Source organism: Felis catus, chromosome C2 (assembly GCF_018350175.1).
Source record: "Felis catus isolate Fca126 chromosome C2, F.catus_Fca126_mat1.0, whole genome shotgun sequence".
NCBI classification, from domain to species: Eukaryota; Metazoa; Chordata; class Mammalia; order Carnivora; family Felidae; genus Felis; species Felis catus.
The window spans coordinates 152,238,635-152,258,824 of record NC_058376.1 but is presented as its reverse complement, the minus strand read 5'-3'; the positions used below and the strand labels follow the sequence as shown (position 1 = coordinate 152,258,824).

Here is a 20,190-nt window from a genome sequence, read left to right as displayed (position 1 = left end):
GGGAAATCTAAAAATACAGATGAATGAGAACAAAATCACTACTTATGGGACATAGCAAAACTGTTGGCTAAGGGGCAGGTTTATAGCTGTAGATACTTTAATAAGATAGCAAATTAAACCCAAAGCTGTAGAAGGAAGGAAAGAATAAAATTTAGAGAAGAGATAAAGGAAATAGAGAACAGAAAAAACAGTAGAGAGGTGATGCTTAGAAAAGGTCACCAAAATTGACAAACCTTTAGCTCAGTGGACTAAGAAGAAATGAGAGAAGATTCAGATTACAAAAATCACAAGTGAAGTAGATACATCAGACAAAGTAGACTTCAGAATAAAGACTGTAATAAGAGGTAAAGAAGGGCATTACATGATGACAAAGGGGTCAGTCCAGAAAAAAAAAAAAAGGATAAAACATCTGTAAAAATCATGCCCCCAACATAGAAGCATCTAATTATGTAAAGTACATATTAACAAACCTAAAGGGAGAAGTAGACAGCAATATAATAAGAGTGTGGTAGATCATCTAGACAGAAAAATCAATAAGGAGACATCAACCTTAAACGATATGTTAGACTTAACATCCCAAAGCAACAGAATATTCACTGTCCTCAAGTACACATGGAACATTTTCCAAGACAGATCATATATTAGGCCACAAAATAAGTCTTAATAAATTTAAGAGGCCTGAAATGAAATCAAGCATTTTTTCTATCCACAGTGGTGTGAAACTAGAAATTAACTATGTGAAGAAAATGGGGAAATGTAGGGCTATATGAAGATTCAGCAACATGCTACTGAACAACCACTGGGTCAAAGAAGAAAAAAAAAATACCTTGTGGCAAATGGAAATAGAAGTGTAACATATGAAATTTATTGGATACAGCAAAAGCAGTTCTTTTCCCAATTCCCATCCCCTGCCCAAATCACCAATCTCTTGGTTCTGAAAACAAAAGCAGCTCTACAAGGGAAGTACATCATGGATAAATGCCTACCCCAAGAAATAAAAGTCTCAGACAACTTTATACCTCAAGGAACTAGAAAAAAGAAGAACAAACGAAACCTAGTTGGCAGAAGGAAGGAAATAACAGACTAGTACAGAAATAAATGAAATAGAGACTACAATAACAATAGAAAAGATCATTGAAACTAAGAGTTCTTTGAAAAGATAACATTGACAAACCTTTAGCTAGATTCACCTAGAAAAAGAGGGTTCAAGGAAATGAACAAAAAAAGTTAGAAATAGAAGGGACCATGAGAAACTACTGTGAACAATTATATGCTAGCAAATTGGGCAATTTAGAAGAAATGGATATGTTTCGGGAAGCATACAACCTACCAAGACTGAATCATGAAATAGAAAACCTAAACAGAACAGTTGCTAGTAAAATGGTTGAATCAGTCATCAACAACCTCCGAACCCTCCAGTACCAGACAGCTTCACTAGTGAATTCTACCAGACTTTGAAAGAAGAACTAATACCAATCCTTCTCAAACTCTTTCAAAAAACATAGAAGAGGTGGGAAACATTAAACATACTTTATGAAGGCAGCATTACCCTGATACCAAACCAGACAAGAACGCTACAAGAAAATTATAGGCTAGTATTCTAGTGGGCATAGATGCAAAAATCTTCAACAAATATCAGTATACTCAGTTCAGCAATACATTATTAAAAGGACCATACACCTTGATGAAGTGGGTCTTATTCCAGAAGTGCAAGGTTCGTTCAACATCTGCAAATTAGTCAATGTGATGTACCACATTAACCAAATGTAGGATAAAAATTGTATCAGGTCAACGTGTGGAAAAAACATTTGGCAAAATTCAACATCCATTTATAATTCTCAATGAAGCCAGTATAGGGGGGAGCATACCTCAACATAATAAAGGCCATATATGACAAGCCCACAGCTAATGTTATACTCAGTAGCGAAAAGCTGAAAGCATTTCCTATAAGATCACAAACAAGGAAAAGATGCCTACTCTCACCACTTTTATTCAATGTAGTTGGAAGTACTAGCCAGAGCAGTTAGGCAAGATAAAGAAATTAAAATCATCCAAATTAGAAAGCAAGAAGTAAATGTCACCATTTGCAGATGGCTTGATATTGAACATAGAAAACCCTAAAGACTCCCATCAGAAAACCGTTACAATATTCTAATTTAGTAAAGTTGCAAAATACAAAATCAGTACATGCAAATATGTTGCATTTCTGTATGTTAGTAATGAACTATCAGAGAAATTAAAACAATCCTATTTACAGTTGCATCACAATAAGTAAAATACCTAGTAATAAATTTAATCAAAGAGGTGAAAGACCAGTCAGTATATGGAGAATTACAAGACATTAAAGAAAGAAGCTGAAGACATAGATATTCTTTGCCTATGAATTGGAAGAAATCATATTGTTAAAATGTACTACCCAAAATAATATACAGATTCACTGTAACCCCTACCGAAATTATAATGTCATTTTTCAGAGAAATAGAGCAAACAATCCTAAAATTTGTATGGAATCATAAAAGACTTCGAATAGCCAAAGCAGTCTTAAGAAAGAACAAAGCTGGAGGCATCATGCTCCCCGATTTCAAAGTATAGTATGAGGCTACATTAATTAAAACAGTATGATATTTGCATAAAAACAGACATATGGATTAATGGTACAGAAAAGAAAGCCCAGAAATAAACCCATACAGACATAGGAAATTAATTTTATCATAAAGGAGTTAAGAGTGTACAAGGGGGAAAGGATAGTCTCTTCAATAAATGGTGTTGAGAAAATTAAACAGCCACAAGTAAAAGAATGAAGCTAGAACACCATCTTACATCATATGCAAAAATTAACTCAAATTGAACTAAAGAATGTAAGGCATGAAACCATAAAATACCTAAGAGAAAGCATGGATGGCAAGCCTCTTGATACGGTCTTGGTGATTTTTTGAATCTGATGCCAAAAGCAAAAGCAGCTAAGGCAAAAAATGAACAAATAGGAATATCAAGCAAAAAATGTGCACAGCAGGGCGCATGGGTGGCTCAGTCAGTTAAGCATCCCAACTTTCAGCTCAGGTCATGATCTCATGGTTCATGGGTTCAAGTCCTGCATCGGGCTCTCTGCAGTCAGCACACCCTGCTTCAGATCCCCTGTACTCCCCCTCTTTGTCCCTCCCTCCCTCCTTCCCTCCCTCTCTCTCTAAAATAAATAAACATTAAAAAAAATCTTTTTAAATAATCTGTACAGGAATGCCTGGGTGGCTCAGTCGACCAGGCGACCAACTTCACTCAGGTCATGATCTCACAGATTGTGAGTTTGAGCTCTGTGTCAGGCTCTGTGCTGACAGCTCAGAGCCTGGAACCTGCTTCAGATTCTGTGTCTCCCTCTCAGCCCTTTCCCCGCTCACATCCTCTCTCCTTCAAAAACAAGTAAACGTTAAAAACGATTCTTTTTAAATAAAAAAAAAATCTATACAGCAAAGGATATCAAAATGAAAAGGCATCCTACTGAGTGGGAGAAAATATTTACAAGTCATATATCTCGTAAGGGACTAATATCCAAAATATATAAAGAACTCCTACAATTCAATATCGAAAATGAACAATCTGATTAAGAAATGGGTAGAAGATCTGAACACACATTTTCCCCGAAGAAGACATACAATTGCCAACAGATAAATGAGTTATTAGGGAAATGCAAATCAGAACCTCACACACATCGAGATGTCTCACACCTGTTAGAATGGTTATGATCTAAAAGACTGGAAATAACAAGCACTGGCAAGGATGTGGGAAAACCAGAACCCTTATGCACTATTGGTGGGACTGTGAATTGGTGCAGCCGATGGAAAACAGTATTGAGGTTCCTCAGAAAATTTATGGTAGATCTTTTGTATGATCTAGTAATTCCACCTCTGGGTATTTATCTGAGGAAAATAAAAACACTAACTCAAAACGAAATATACATGTTTATTGCAGCATTATTTACAATAGCGAATAATATACAATGGGGAAAAGACAGTATCTTAATTAAGTGGTATTGAGAAAATTGGACAGCCACATGCAAAAACGTGAAGCTGGATTGGATCACTGTCTCACACCGTAGATAAAAATTAACTCAAAATGTATCGAAGACTTGAATGTGGGGCGCCGAGGTGACTCAGTTGGTTAAGCGTCTGACTTCAGCTTGGGTCATGATCTCGCATTTGTGAATTCCAGCCCCACATCGGGCTCTGTGCTGACAGCTCAGAGCCTGGAGCCTGCTTTGGATTCTATGCCTTCCTCTCTCTCTGCCCGTCCCCTGCTCACGCTGTCTCTGTCTCTCAAAAAATAAGTGTTAAAAAAAAAAAAAAAAAAGACTTGAATGTAAGACCTGAAATGGTAAAGCTCCTAGAAGAAAACATAGATGGTAATCTCATTGACAGAGGTCTTGGAATGGATAAATTGTGGTGTATACATACAACAGAATACTATTCAGTCATAGAAAATAATGAAATTTTGCCATTTATGATAATATGGATAGACCTTGAGGGTTTTGTCGTATGTGTAATAAGTCAGACAAATAATGAAATGAAACCTAATATATGTATTAGACACAATGGGGCACCTGGGTGGCTCAGTCGGTTAAGTGTCTGACTTCGCCACAGGTCATGATCTCACGGTTCATGAATTCAAGCCCCGCATCCAGCTCCATGCTGACAGCTCAGAGCCTGGAGCCTCCTTCATATTCTGTGTCTCCTTCTCTGTTTGCCTCTCCCCTGTTCGTGCTCTGTCTCTCAAAATTGAATAAACATTAAAAAAATTTTTTTATATTAGACACAAACTCATAGATAGAACAGATTGGTGGTTGCCAGAGGCAGGAATACAGGATAGGAAAAATGGTGAACTATTTTTGTTTTTAGTTTAAATAGAGTCTTTAAGAATATGGGCTTAAGTAGATATTTCTCCAAAGAAGATACGCAGATTGCTGATAAGCACATAAGGATGTTCAACATCACTAATCATTAGGGAAATATAAATTTGAGCTACAGTGAGATCCTGTCTTGCAGCCATCAGGATGGCTGCTATCAAAAAACCCCCAGCGTGCCTGGGTGGTTCAGTTGGTTAAGTGTGGACTCCTGATTTCATCCAACTCTGGAATTTGGCTCCAGAGGTCATGATCTCGTGGTCGTGAGATGGAGCCCCACATTGGGCTCTGTGCTGACAGCACAGAGCCTACTTGGGCTTCTCTCTCCACCCCTCCCCTGCTCGTGTGCACTACCTCTCTTAATCTCTCTCTCTCTCTCAAAATGATTTAAAAAAAAAAAAAAAACAAAAAACCCAAGACTAGAAAATGCAGATGATGTGGAGACATTGGAACCTTTGGCCACTGTTGGTGGCAATGGAAAATGGTACAGCTGCTGTGGAAAATAATATGGCAGTTCCTCAAAGAATGAAAAACAAAATTACCGGCGTGCCTGGGTGGCTCAGTCTGTTCGGTGTCTGGCTCTTAATTCTGGCTCAGGTCATAATCTCACAGTCCTTAGATTGAGCGTGTCGGGCTCCACACTCAGCGTGGAGCCTGCTTGGGATTAGGATTCTGTCTCTTTCTCTCTGTCTCTTTCTCTCCCTCTCTCTCTGCCCTTCCCCCCTCCTTGTTCTACGTACATACATACATACATACATACATACATACATACATAAAATAACTGTACCATGTAATCCAGCAGGTCCACTTCTGCGTTTAGAATCCCAAAGAACTGAGAGCAGGGACTCACATAATTATTAGGACACCTATTTTCATAGCATCATTATTCACCATGGCCAAAATGTGGAAGCAGCCCAAATGTCCCTCAGCGATTGAAAGAATACACAAAATATGGCATATACACACAGTGGGATATTATTCAGCCTATAAAGTAAGGAAATTTTGTCATATGCTACAAAATGGATGGACATTGAGGACATTATACTAAGTAAAATAACCCAGCTACAAAAGACAAATAGCGTATGATTTTATTTATTTGAGGTCCTTAAGAGTATTCAAAATCATAGAAGCCGAATGTTAGAATGATGGTTGCCCGTGGCTGGGCAGGAGAAGGAGGGGTTACTGTTAATGGGTATAGACTTTTAGTCTGGAAGGACTACGCTAATAGAATGGATCGGAGCGAGGACGAAAATCTGTTGGGATGGGTCTGTGTTAAACTGTGTCTTAATTTAGTCAAGAACCTCAGTGGAAAGAAGAGAAAATGTGTTGTTTGTGGATAGGACTACAGCTATATTATTTTCCTATTTACTTGTGTTAGTTGCCGTATTTCTAATACCTTGCTGTTATATCTATTTCAGACTTTGGGGTTAGTGCTTTTTTAGCAACTGGTGGTGATATTACCCGAAATAAAGTGAGAAAGACCTTTGTTGGAACTCCTTGCTGGATGGCACCTGAAGTTATGGAACAGGTACTCTTTGTGTTTTGTCTTTTGAAAATGGCTTAGGGTTTTGTTACAGAATGGAAAACACGGAGTAATGTTTGCTTCTGTTTGGTATACAGGTTCCCCCACTAAGGCAAAGCAGTTTGTTCCTGTGAAACCTTTGATAAGCTGAAATGGTGCAAAGCGAAGAAGCAATTACCATTAATGTATCTGGAAAAATTGTTTAGCGTTCCCAGACCTAAGAAATGACCTCTTTTAGGCTTTTCTGAAAGCAGAGAACACATCTTGCTATTGGATGCACAAAATAAATGGAGATAAAGAGCAGATGTGCACACACTGGGGAAGGAGCTGGGCGGCACCAGTCTCGCGGCTCTGCGCACTGCCTCCGGGACGGCTGGCTATAGGAGCAAAGGCGCGACGCCGTTTTCGCTTTTTGCCTTTTTCACCAAAGTAGAAATCCTCCGGATTTCTTTCAGTAAACAGGCACTACTGTAGGTCTTCCATAGAAGCCAGGTGGCTTAACGGGAACCTTTAAAAAGTAGGGGATACAGGGGCGCTTGGGTGGCTCAGTCGGTTGGGCGTCCGACTTGGGCTCGGGTCATGATCTCACGGTCCGTGAGTTCAAGCCCCGCGTTGGTCTCTGTGCTGACAGCTCAGAGCCTGGAGCCTGATTCGGATTCTGTGTCTCCCTCTCTCTCTCTCTGCCCCTCCCCTACTCACACCCCTCCCCTGCTCACACGCTGTCTCTGTCTCTCTCAAAAATAAATAAACATTAAAAAAAAAAAAAAAGTAGGGGGGTACATGTGCTACACTAACTTTGGGAGATCCGTGTCTCTGTTCCTTGGTTAAGGATCCGTCCACCGTTAACAACAACAGCAAAAAGCCTGTAGATCTTTGTAACTGATATATAAAACTCAGGATTTCTACCACACACAACCTAAGCAATAATATAATGAAGACTGGTTCAATAGTAGTTTCCGCTTGACAAATTAAATGACCTAATCTTTGTACATGTAGTTTCACTGCTCTGGTTTTTGAAGGACTGGTTTTGCCCACAACCCCATTTCCGTTTGCTCTGAAACAACTAGTCAGATGTCACTCATCTAGCCACCTTATGGATACTCTGCTATTCTCAAATTATGCTCATTCCTTATTCCTTGTTTTACTTGTTTGTTGTCCTGTCATTTGAAGCACTTGGACCTTTCCACCTTGATTTACGTCTTCAGCTTCCCTAGTGTAGTTTCCTCATTCTTCCCCTCCCTGTCAGGCCGTTTCTCGGACTTCTTTTCTGTCTCTCCTTCTATGTCCCAGGACCTTGTTCTCGAATTCTTCTCTCGCTAATGTGTCTCATCTCCACTTCCCACCTATTATATCTTCTTTCTTTCCTTTTTTCTTTCTTTCTTTCTTTCTTTCTTTCTTTCTTTCTTTCTTTCTTTCTTTCTTTCTTTCTTTCTTTCTTTCTCTTTCTTTCCTTCCTTCCTTCCTTCCTTCCTTCCTTCCTTCCTTCCTTTCTTTCTTTCTTTCTTTCTTTCTTTCTTTCTTTCTTTCTTTCTTTCTTTCTTTCTTTCTTTCTTTCTTTTCTTTCTTTCTTTCTTTCTTTCTTTCTTTCTTTCTTTCTTTCTTTCTTTCTTTCAACGTGTATTCAGTTTTTGATAGAGACAGAGCGTGACCGGGGGAGGGGCAGCGAGTGAGGGAGACACAGAATCTGAAACAGGCTCCAGGCTCTGCACTGACAGCAGAGAGCCCGACACGGGGCTCAAACTCACCGACCGTGAGACCATGACCTGAGCTGAAGTCGGACGCTTAACCGACTGAGCCACCCAGGCGCTCACCTATTATATTTTCTAAAGTATATCATGCCAGTCTTATTTCCTAAGCCTCTAGGTGGAGGTTTCCAGCTCCCTATAGATGTTTTACCTAAATGTCCTACAAATACATCAAAGTTGGTATTGTAGAACCGAATTCACTTTTCACTCCGTTATGATGCCTGTATTGGCCCTGTTGGTGAGGGAAGCATTCCCACCCTAGGGTAATGCTGATGCTGAACACACAACACCTGGTTCTGGGCCTGTGAGACCGACAGCAGTTTATTAGTCGCATATACACATAGCTGCAGGGAGGAGGACACTGCATGCCACATGGGGCTGTATTCAGGAAGAGAGTGAATAAACAGTTGCTGTGGGAAACAGGCTTTGTAGTATCGAGAGAGTGAGGTGCTCCTCGGTTTCCTTGTGAGGGTGTGATCGGCTCATATGGTTAACTCTGAGGGCTGGTCGGGGGCTGAAGCCTGCTACTCAAGGCTAAGCAGGAACTTTGCTTGTCCAGTTAATAAGCAGGGTTGTTGGACTAGGGGACTTTACCCTCGGGAACAGACTGGAGAGGGGAACTTGCACTTGGCTCATTAGAGGCCCACCAAGGCAGCACATCATATGGAGCTTTAATTCCAGGTCTCAAACCACACCCCACCCTACCCCACCCCCACCAACCTATTTCTTCTCCTGTGTTGCTTAGGATGGAAAATGAAAATATTTAATTTTATAATGTGCTCATGCCAGTATAAAAGGAAAGAAATTTGACAACATGGTCACATTAAGAACTTTGAAAATATTCACACTCCTTGTATCTTTTTTCATTTTAAGTTATGGAACTGGTTAAAATAGTACCATAACAGGATAAAACAATACCGTAACATAGAAAATTTGGAAAACAGGACTTACCACTGCTGCCTAACAATTTTGTTCTAGTTCTTTTCCTAAAAAAACCAAATAGAGGGGCCCCTGGGTGGCTCAGTCAGATAAGTGTCTGATTCGGCTCAGGTTATGATCTTGTGGTTCATGGGTTCAAGCCCCGCATCAGGCTCTGTGCTGACAGCTCAGAACCTAGAGCCCGCTTCAGATTCTGTGTCTCCCTCTGTGTCTGCCCCTCCCCCGCTCACACTTTGTCTCTCTCAAAAATAAACATTAAAAAATGTTTTTTTAAGAAAAAATTTTTAAAAAACATAGTTGATGTACTTTTATAATAGTATCAAAACTTGTGAAGAATTTTGTATTCTTTTTTCTTCGTAAATGCTTTATCACAAGTGATTTTCCATATTTTCATATAGAATTCATTTACATTGCTTTTAGTTGACTATGTAACATTTCTTTTAATTGAGTATCCCATACTTAACAATTTCACCATTTCTGGGGAACATTTATTGGGATTGCTTTTTCTTCTTCTGTTACCAAGTATAGTTAGCTTTTGCTTACTCTAGATTACTTTAATGGTTTAAAACTTGGCCCCTGGGTGGCTCAGTTGGTTGGGCGTCCAACTTCAGCTCAAGTCTTGATCTCACAGTTTGTGGGTTCGAGTCCCACGTCGGGCTCTGTGCTGACAGTTTAGAGCCTGGAACCTGCTTCAGATTCTTGTCTCCCTCTCTTTCTGCCCCTCTCCTGCTCGTGCTGTTTCTCTATCTCAAAAATAAATAAGTATAAAAAATTTTTTTAATTAAAAAAAGCTTATGAACACTTTTGTGGTTCTTGATACATATTAGAAGCTTCTTTTATTTTTTTTTTATTTTTTTTTTTAACGTTTATTTTTGAGACAGAGAGAGATAGAGCGTGAACGGGGGAGGGTCAGAGAGAGGGAGACACAGAATCTGAAACAGGCTCCAGGCTCTGAGCTGTCAGCACAGAGCCCGACGCAAGGCTTGAACTCACGGACTGCAAAATCATGACCTGAGCCAAAGTCAGCCACTTAACCGACTGTGCCACCCAGGCGCCCCTAGAAGCTTCCTTTTATTTTTTTTCAACGTTTTTTTTTATTTTTTTTATTTTTTATTTTTGAGACAGAGAGAGACAAAGCATGAACGGGGGAGGGGCAGAGAGAGAGGGAGACACAGAATCTGAAGCAGGCTCCAGGCTCTGAGCCATCAGCCCAGAGCCTGACGCGGGGCTCGAACTCGCGGACCGCGAGATTGTGACCTGGCTGAAGTCGGACGCTTAACTGACTGCGCCACCCAGGCGCCCCTAGAAGCTTCCTTTTAAAAGTACTTTTAGGGGCACCTGGCTGGCTCAGTCATAAGAGCATGTAACACTTGATCTCGGGGTTGTGGGTTCAAGCCCTAGGCTGGGTGTAGAGATTACTAAAAAGAGAAATAAAATAAAAGTGCTTTTAGGGTGGCAAAAGTAATCATGTACATCTTTATGTTCTTTACAGGTCCGAGGCTATGATTTCAAAGCGGACATCTGGAGTTTCGGGATCACAGCAATTGAACTGGCCACCGGGGCAGCTCCTTATCATAAATATCCACCAATGAAGGTGAGGTTCACAGTCAACATCCTACCCCAGCCCATGTCCCAGTTTCTTTTCAGAGACTAATCCTAGGAGTGAATGGATTTGAAAAGGATAAGTTTTTATAACTGTAAAGTGGGAAGCTATTTTGAGGACAGAGGAATGGTTTATTTCTCAAAAGGAGGTGGGGGAGGAGATGAGGTTTACTTTTCATCCGTTGCCGGCAGTGACTCCAGAATTGTAGTCAAACACATACATGTTAGCCTGTTTGCTAGGAGTGAGAAATACCTCCAGCTTTTAGTAATTTCATTTCAGTAAAATATAAATTGAATCTGAAAAGCAAGTGTTAATTCTAACTACAACCCCTTTTTATTCCCTATTTTATTTTAAATAATTTTTTTTTCAACGTTTATTTATTTTTGGGACAGAGAGAGACAGAGCATGAACGGGGGAGGGGCAGAGAGAGAGGGAGACACAGGATCGGAAACAGGCTCCAGGCTCCGAGCCATCAGCCCAGAGCCCGACGCGGGGCTCGAACTCCCGGACCGCGAGATCGTGACCTGGCTGAAGGCGGACGCTCGACCGACTGCGCCACCCAGGCGCCCCTTCCCTATTTTATTTTAAAGTAGTGTTGACTTTGTGTTTAGAAAATGGCCTATGCTTATGGGGTGCCTGGGTGGCTCAGTCGACTAAGCGTCCGACTTCCACTCAGCTCATGAGCTTGTAGTTCAGGGGTTTGGGCTCCATGTCAGGCTCTGCACTGACAGCTAGGAGTCTGGACCCTGCTTCGGATTCTCTATCTCCCTCCCTCCCTTTCTGTCTCTGCCCTTCCCCCACTGTGTTCTCTGTCTCAAAAACAGATGAATAAACTTAAAAAAAAACAAAAGAAAAATGGCTTATGCTTTTATAAAAAAGGCACACAGTCTAGAAAAACACAAATCACCCCCAATCCCACCACATAAATATGACCTTCCTTACTTACACCTCAGTGCCTCAAGCTAGTATGTTGCCATGGAAGTCAGACAAGGAAGAGATTTAGGATGGACAGAATAATCAAAATAGTCAGTTACTGCAGAGAAGGTGGAAGACTGAGAAGTGAAAAAGGCCGTAGCTCTATTAAGTAGGCAGCATCAGCGATTTCTGGGATCCAAGTGCCGGAGGAATTCTGGAAAGAGAAGGCCAGATTACAAGGGGTCATGTTAAAACAGAGCCAGGAATAGGTAAAATCAGCCGTGGTTTTACTTGTTATTTTATTTTATTTTATTTTATTTTATTTTATTTTATTTTATTTTATTATTTTGCTAGGATTCTTCTTTCTTTCTTTCTTTCTTTCTTTCTTTCTTTCTTTCTTTCTTTCTTTCTTTCTTTCTTTCTTTCTTTCTTTCTTTCTTTTTAAATGTTTATTTTTGAGAGAGTGCAAGCGAGGGGGTGCAGAGAGAGAGAGCGACAGAGGATCCCAAGCGGGCTCCACACTGACAGGCTGACAGCAGTGAGCCTGACTCCGGGCTTGAACCCACAAACTGCAAGATCATGACCTGAGCTGAAGTTGGGTGCTCAACCGACTGAGCTACCCAGGCACCCTGACTTTACATTTTTTTTTTAAAGTAGTTTGGCAGTGTGAGAATGGGGACAGAGGAGGAGGCTGAGTGGCTCAGTTGGTGAAGTGTCTGACTCTTGATTTCAGCTAAGGTCATTATATCGTGGTTCATGAGTTCAAACCCCACATCAGGCTCTGTGCTGACAGTGGAGAGCCTGCTTGGGATTCTCTGTCTGTCTCTGTCTCTTTGTCTCTCTCTGCCCCTCCCCTTCTTGCTCTTGAAACAGAGAGAGAGAGAGAGAGAGAGAGAGAGAGAGAGAGAGAGAGAAAGAAAGAAAGAAAGAAAGAAAGAAAGAAAGAAAGAAAGAAAGAAAGAAAGAAAGAAAGAAAGAAAAAGAAAGAAAGAAAAGGAAGGAAGGAAGGAAGGAAGGAAGGAAGGAAGGAAGGAAGGAAGGAAGGAAGGAAGGAAGGAGGGAAGGGGACAGAGGACCTGAAGAAAGGGGTGTTGTGTTGTGTTTTGTTTTTTAATGTTTCTTTATTTTGAGAGTGAGAGAGGGTGAGCAGGGGAGGGACAGAGAGGGAACCATGAGACCACGATCTACGCCAGAGTCAGATACTGAACAGACTGAGCCACACAGGCGCCCCATGAAGAAAGGTTTCTAACTAAAGGACATTCATTGCTAATACTGTTGAGCCCTTGCAACAGTTACTGTTACCTGGGAAGCCAACTGTCTGTAGGATATTGTTTGTGTGGAAAAGGTCTAAATAACAGTGTTCCAAACAACTGGTCTAGATGTGAACTTTCAGAAAATACAGCCTCACGTATTGTGAGGTTGTCTATATTGAAGAATCTTGGCCAGGGGCGCCTGGGTGGCGCAGTCGGTTAAGCGTCCGACTTCAGCCAGGTCACGATCCCGCGGTCCGTGAGTTCGAGCCCCGCGTCGGGCTCTGGGCTGATGGCTCAGAGCCTGGAGCCTGTTTCCGATTCTGTGTCTCCCTCTCTCTCTGCCCCTCCCCCGTTCATGCTCTGTCTCTCTCTGTCCCCAAAATAAATAAACGTTGAAAAAAAAAAAAATTAAAAAAAAAAAAAAAAGAATCTTGGCCACAGTACTTTACTGAATCTTCACAAGTTTATATTGTATCAAAAATTCTTCCAGGTTTTAATGCTGACACTACAAAATGATCCTCCTTCTCTGGAAACTGGCGTTCAAGATAAAGAAATGCTGAAAAAATATGGAAAATCATTTAGGAAAATGATTTCATTGTGCCTTCAAAAGGATCCAGAAAAAAGGTAAAATATGAGATAAAGGTTACGTTTGTCTTCATCAAATATGTGAACCATTGTGGGAAGTCTAAGTATCACATACCTACATTCATGTGCAGAAAATTATTTCTGCATATTCACATATATTTATTTAAATATAAACTTTAGAAAAAATATACAGGGACTATTACACTAGATTGGAAATGAATTAATTACTTTCTCCCTTCTTTTTAGTATACAGTGTATACTCTAAATAGTTCAGCTATTTCCTGGTTACGTTTTTATAAATCTGTACATTGTGAACTCTCTGTGTTAATAAAATGCCAAGTTAGTGGGAGGACTTGTTTTCAGCTTGTACTTAAAAGTTATGAGCAAACAAGTATCTTAATGCTGTTTACAATTTAAATAACAAAAGAAATACACATAGCCAATGTTATATCTAAGGCCACGTAATCATATATGTATTTCCTTATTGGAAAGATTTTAGTAATCATACCAAAAATTCATAGCCCTTACTTGGTAACACTAGACAGATTGGATGCCAAGTAAGTGAATAAACATGATCATCTAATGTGTGTATCTTTATGAATTAAACAGAATCAAATATGTTGGAAGTCACTGAGTATAACCTTTTATCTGTGAGGTCAACCAGCAACCTAGTCATTGAGGTGGGACTTGAATCCAAAACTTCTGATCCTGAACCAGGGTTCACTTTGTTCTGTATCTCATTTTTCTGTTTCACATACATATTCCAGTCAGTTTTTTAGCACTAAGAATTTTTAAATTTTGATTTCTGTGAAGATCAACAAAAATAAAAGATTTCAATTGAAGTCATGTCTTCAGTATACTTAATGGGGCTTCAGAATTTATTGTTGGAAATATTAGAAAAGGTAAGAAAAATAGGTAGCAAAGGTCAAACTTGTACCATTAGAACTTTGTTTCTGAACAAATTGGTATAAGAGATAGGAGACTTCTGCTTCTGCTTTAGTTAATTAACTAAAATAACAGAATTTGTCACAAACACCTATAAATGCTGAACAAATTTATCAAATTAAAAAAAAAACAAATCAGGGAAGAAATATCATGAACCAATCCTGTGGCTGCCCTCAGTGGGACACTGTTCCTTTTAATAACCTACTCGGTTAGATTTCAAACTCCCACGTGGGACTGGAAATGAGATCTTGGGTCCAGCCATTGGGGATCTGAACTGAGATCCCTGCTTAAGACTAAGACCTCCACAAGTCAGCCTTCTGAGTAAAAGGATGGACCAGAAAACAAAATATGTGTCCATCATCACGAAGACACAACAAAAACTTGTCTTGAATAATCAAATCCTCTGACCTGGACATTGTGTAGGTTGACAGTCTGAATTTATACTACCCATAGTATCCAGGAACCCACAAGATTAAAGAGTAAAAAAGAATTATTGCCAAGCCAGTTTTATTTCTGACAGAAGCAACTAGAAAACTGTACTGTTCGAACTGCTCCAAACTCAAGGTCCGTGAGATTCCTCCAAATAATGCCCCATTGAAGAGATCACAATCCGAAATTATAAAACACACAGTAAGATAGTACACAGCAAACGAGTCTGCAGACACAGCGAACAGAAGAATCAGTGCTCCAGAAGCTTTGGATAATGCAGAGATACCTGAAGAATCTATAAAATAAGTATATTTAAAATAATTGGGGCACCTGGGTGGCTCAGTCGGTTAAGCGTCTGACTTCAGCTCAGGTCATGATCTCACAGTCCATGAGTTCGAGCCCCACGTCGGGCTCTGTGCTGACAGCTCAGAGCCTGGAGCCTGCTTCGCATTCTGTGTCTCCCTCTCTCCCTGCCCCTCCCCTGCTTGTGCTCTATCTCTCTCTGTCTCAAAAATAAATAAAAATGTTAAAAATTTAAGAAATAATAATAATTAAAATCCTAATGGAAGAAATCAAAACCATAAGAAAAGAATATGACTGTGACCAAGAAAACAAAGCTGCTTAGAAATGAAAAATAAAGTAACAAAAACGTAAAATTTAATGGATTCCCTTGAGCGTAGGCTAGACTTAGTGTTTTGCTTCTGATGAATCGAGTATGAAAAAGGAAATATAGTAGCTTTAGAGTGGAGAAACCTGGTGGACACCTCTGTCACAAGTGATCCAGGTTAACATCACCAGTAAGAAGGCATATTGATTATTATATACTCCCTGATACAAGGTGCAGGGCGTATCACCTCTGAAGTGTTCCTTCTCAAAATCTTTAACTTCAGTCTGTAGTGAGAAAACATCAGACACATCCAAATTGAGGAGTAAGCTACAGACTCCCTGACCAGCACTCTTCACAAGTAAGGAAAGGGATGACTGAGGAAGTATCCCAGATTGGAGGAGATAAAAAAACATGAAGACTAAATGAAACGTGGTGTCCTTAATTAGATCGCAGAACAGACACACGACGTTAGAGCAAAAACTGGGGAAATCTGAATAAAGTCTATAGTTTATAGTGTTATACGAATATTAATATATTAAAGACTGTAATTGGGGTGCCTGGGTTAGTTAAGTGTCGGACTCCAGCTCAGGTCATGATCTCACAGTTTGTGGCTTTGAGCACCACGTCGGGCTCTATGCTGACAGGAGCCTGGAGCCTGCTTAGGATTCTGTATCTCCCACTCTCTCTGCCCCTCCCCTGCTTATGGGCACGGGCTCTCTCTCAAAAATAAATAAATATAAATATTTTAAAAAATAAATTCTATAATAGTATAGCAATGTTAATATTTTTAGTTTAGTTAATATCTTGATAATTATACCATGGTTATATAAAATGTTAGCATTAGGGGAAGCTGGTGACAGGCATGTAGGAACACTGTAGTATCTTTGCATCTTCCTATAAGCTTAAAATTATTTCAAAATAAAAAAGTTTTTTAAAAAAGAAAAATATCTAGAAGCTGTAGAACATCTATTTCCAGTTTGTAAGCCAAAATTATACCTTGTTGAGAACATTTCCAAGTTCAGAAAAAAACTTAGATGGGTTGGTTAAATAGAACAGCCAGTAAAGCACACAAAAAAGAGAATTATTTATTGACTCCTAATCAAGTTACCAGGTAGTGTTGTAAACACTGGACGTACATCATCTTAACATATATCATCCCTTGAGGATGACACTATTATCTTCGCTGTTTTACGAATGAAACTGAAACATAGAGAGGTTAAGTACCATTGCCCAAAGTCACACAGCCAGAAAATGTTGGAGCTAGAATTGCCACCCATACAATTTGACTGTAGAGTTCCTGCTCTTACTGAATCACACTACACTATATTGAGGAAATGGCTCAGAATGCAACACGGAAAGATTTTTAAAAATGGAAATAGAGGGGCGCCTGGTGGCTCAGTCGGTTAAGCTCCTGACTTCAGCTCAGGTCATGATTTCGCGGTCTGTGAGTTCGAGCCCCACGTCGGGCTCTGTGCCGACAGCTCAGAGCCTGGAGCCTGCTTTGGATTCTGTGTCTCCCTCTCTCTCTGACCCTCCCCCGTTCATGCTGTGTCACTCTCTCAAAAATATATAAATGTTAAAAAAAATTTTTTTTAAACGGAAATAGAAAAGAATGAACATTTGGGAGACAGAATGAGATGGTTCAGTGTGTGTGTGTGTGTGTGTGTGTTTGCATGTGCATGTATGCATGCATATGTACATCCACGTGTACATACATACACATGCACATGTAGAGACTTTCCAGGAGAGATTAGAGAGAATGGGAGAAGCAATATTCAAAGAAATAATGGCTGAGAATTTTGTACAATTGATGAAATACCTATATCCTCAGATTAAAGAACCATCCCCCCAAATTTCCAAGCGGTATTTCCCTTTTCCCATTTGTACATGAGTCATGAAACTACAAAGGCAAAGAGAATCTATTAAATGCAAACTGAGGGGGCAGATTACCTACTGAGGAATAGCAGGTAGACTGATAGCCACTTCCCCAATAATAATCAGTTGAGGCCAGAATATATCGGAATAATGCTGAAAGAAAATTACTGTTAACCCAGAATTCTCCATCCAGTCAAACTCTTATTCAAGAATAAGCATGAAATTGAGATTTTTTCAGACAAAAATTTCCAATCACATTTTATCAAAGAACTGTAAATTTTACTTTATCATTATCATTCATAATCAGGGAAATACAAATCAAAACCACAATGAGATACCACCTCAAACCTGTAAGAATGGCTAAAATTAACAACTGAGGCAACAACAGATGTTGACGAGGATGAGGAGAAAGAGGAACCTCTTGCACTGTTGATGGGGATGCACACTGGTGCAGCCGCTCCTGGAAAACAGTGTGGAGGTTCCTCAAAAATTTAAAAATAGAACTACCCTACAACTCAGCAATTGCACTACTATGTATTTATCTAAAGGATATAAAAATGCTGATTCTGTGGGGCACATGTATCCCAGTGTTTATAGCAGCACTATCAACAATAGCCAAAGTATGGAAAGAGCCTTAATGTCCATCGACTAATGAATGAATAAAGTAGATGTGGGGTGTGTGTGTGTGTGTGTATGTATGTGTGTATGTATATATGTGCGTGTGTGTATATACATACATATATGTATGTATATACACACACGCACATATATATGTATATATATACATATATATTCAGCAATCAAAAAGTGAAATCTTGCCATTTGCAACAACGTGGATGGAACTAGACTGTATTATGCTGTGCGAAATAAGTTAGAGAAAAACATATTATATAATTTCATTCGTGGAATTTAAGAAACAAAACAGATGAACATAGGGTAAGAGAAGCAAAATTAAGATAAAAACAGGGAGACAAACCGTAGGACTTAAATACAGAGAACAAACTGAGGTTGCTGGAGGGGAGGTGGGTGGGGGGAAGGGATAAATGTGTGATGGACATTAAGGAGGGCACTTGCTGGGATGAGCACTTCTATGTAAGTGATGAATCACTGAATTCTTTTCCTGAAATTAATATTGCACTATATGGTAACTAACTTGGATTAAATATATATGTATATATGTGTGTGTGTGTGTGTGTATGTATATATGTGCGTGTGTGTATATACATACATATATGTATGTATATACACACACGCACATATATATGTATATATATACATATATATTCAGCAATCAAAAAGTGAAATCTTGCCATTTGCAACAACGTGGATGGAACTAGACTGTATTATGCTGTGCGAAATAAGTTAGAGAAAAACATATTATATAATTTCATTCGTGGAATTTAAGAAACAAAACAGATGAACATAGGGTAAGAGAAGCAAAATTAAGATAAAAACAGGGAGACAAACCGTAGGACTTAAATACAGAGAACAAACTGAGGTTGCTGGAGGGGAGGTGGGTGGGGGGAAGGGATAAATGTGTGATGGACATTAAGGAGGGCACTTGTTGGGATGAGCACTTCTATGTAAGTGATGAATCACTGAATTCTTTTCCTGAAATTAATATTGCACTATATGGTAACTAACTTGGATTAAATATATATGTATATATGTGTGTGTGTGTGTGTGTGTGTGTGTGTGTGTGTGTGTGTGTGTGTGTATACAGAGAGAGAGAGAACTTTAGAAAGAAGGAAATGAACCTAGAAGAAAGGGATGAATCATAAGAAGCAGTGGTGTGCAAACTGTTGACCATACTGAAATCTTGATTGAATGAGAACATAGAGGGGGTGCCTGGGTGGCTCAGTCGGTTGAGCATCTGACCTCGGCTCAGGTCTGATCTCACTGTTCATGAGTTCGAGCCCCGCGTCGGGCTCTGTGCTGATAGCTCAGAACCTGGAGCCTGCTTTCGATTCTGTGTCTCCCTCTCTCTCTCTCTGATCCTCTCCTGCTCACACTCTGTGTCTCTCCCTCTCAAAAATAAACATTAAAAAACATTTTTTTTTTGGTACAATAATGAACGAGAACATAGGAAGGGTAAAGTCCACTTTCAGTTTGCATAGCACATTCAAATCTGTTTTCTCAATCTTCTTTGAAGCCCTGGTTCTCAAGTGTGAATGCACATTAAAACCACCTGGGAAATTTTAAAAACTACTGATGCCCCCCCCCACACACACACACACTGATTCTGCTTTAATTGATATGGGGTACAGCCTGGGCGTTGGGATTTTTTTTTTTTTGAAACTCCCAGATAGAATAGTACATAGTTGTATTTAAGAACCACTGCCTTCAGGGGCTTGACCAGGTAGGTAATACAGAACCTTAGAGAAGAGATTTGCTCAGAGTTACATAGTGGGATATGTGGTGTAATCAGGTCCAGTCTCTTAAGTGTAGTATTGTTTATTCTTTATTCTCAATCATACTATTTAAAAGTTTATACAACTGACAGTGATGATGCCTTTATCTGTACAGTTAAAAACTGAATTTAGAGTCAATTTGGGGAATATATACATTACTTTTAGAATCTTCAATTTTTTAAAGGAAATTGTGAGATCTATTTGCATGCATGCGTGCGTGCGTGTGTGTGTGTGTGTGTGTGTGTGTGTGTGTGTTGAGATAGAGTGCAAGCAGGGGAGGGGCAGAGAGAGAGGGAGAGAGAATCTTAAGTAGGCTCCATGTCCAGTGCTGAGGCTGATGCAGGGCTCAGTCTCACAATCATGAGATCACAAACTGAGCTGAAATCAAGATGCTTAACCAACTGAGCCACCCAGGCCCCATCAGATCTATTTTTAAGACTATGTATTTACATAAGTTGAAAGGCTGGCAA

The 20,190-nt window shown here is 39.8% G+C and overlaps 1 protein-coding gene across 3 annotated transcripts in view; it reads left to right on the top strand.

The window, feature by feature from the left end:
* Positions 1-20,190, top strand: part of OXSR1 (oxidative stress responsive kinase 1) — a 104,599-nt gene that overhangs the window by 63,062 nt on the left and 21,347 nt on the right. For all 3 annotated transcript variants that reach the window (XM_045037878.1, XM_011286239.4, XM_019810939.3), the window contains exons 6-8: positions 6,310-6,419; positions 10,590-10,691; positions 13,359-13,492. In XM_045037878.1, the coding sequence (XP_044893813.1) occupies positions 6,310-6,419; positions 10,590-10,691; positions 13,359-13,492 (346 nt within the window). The remainder of the gene's footprint in view (positions 1-6,309; positions 6,420-10,589; positions 10,692-13,358; positions 13,493-20,190) is intronic.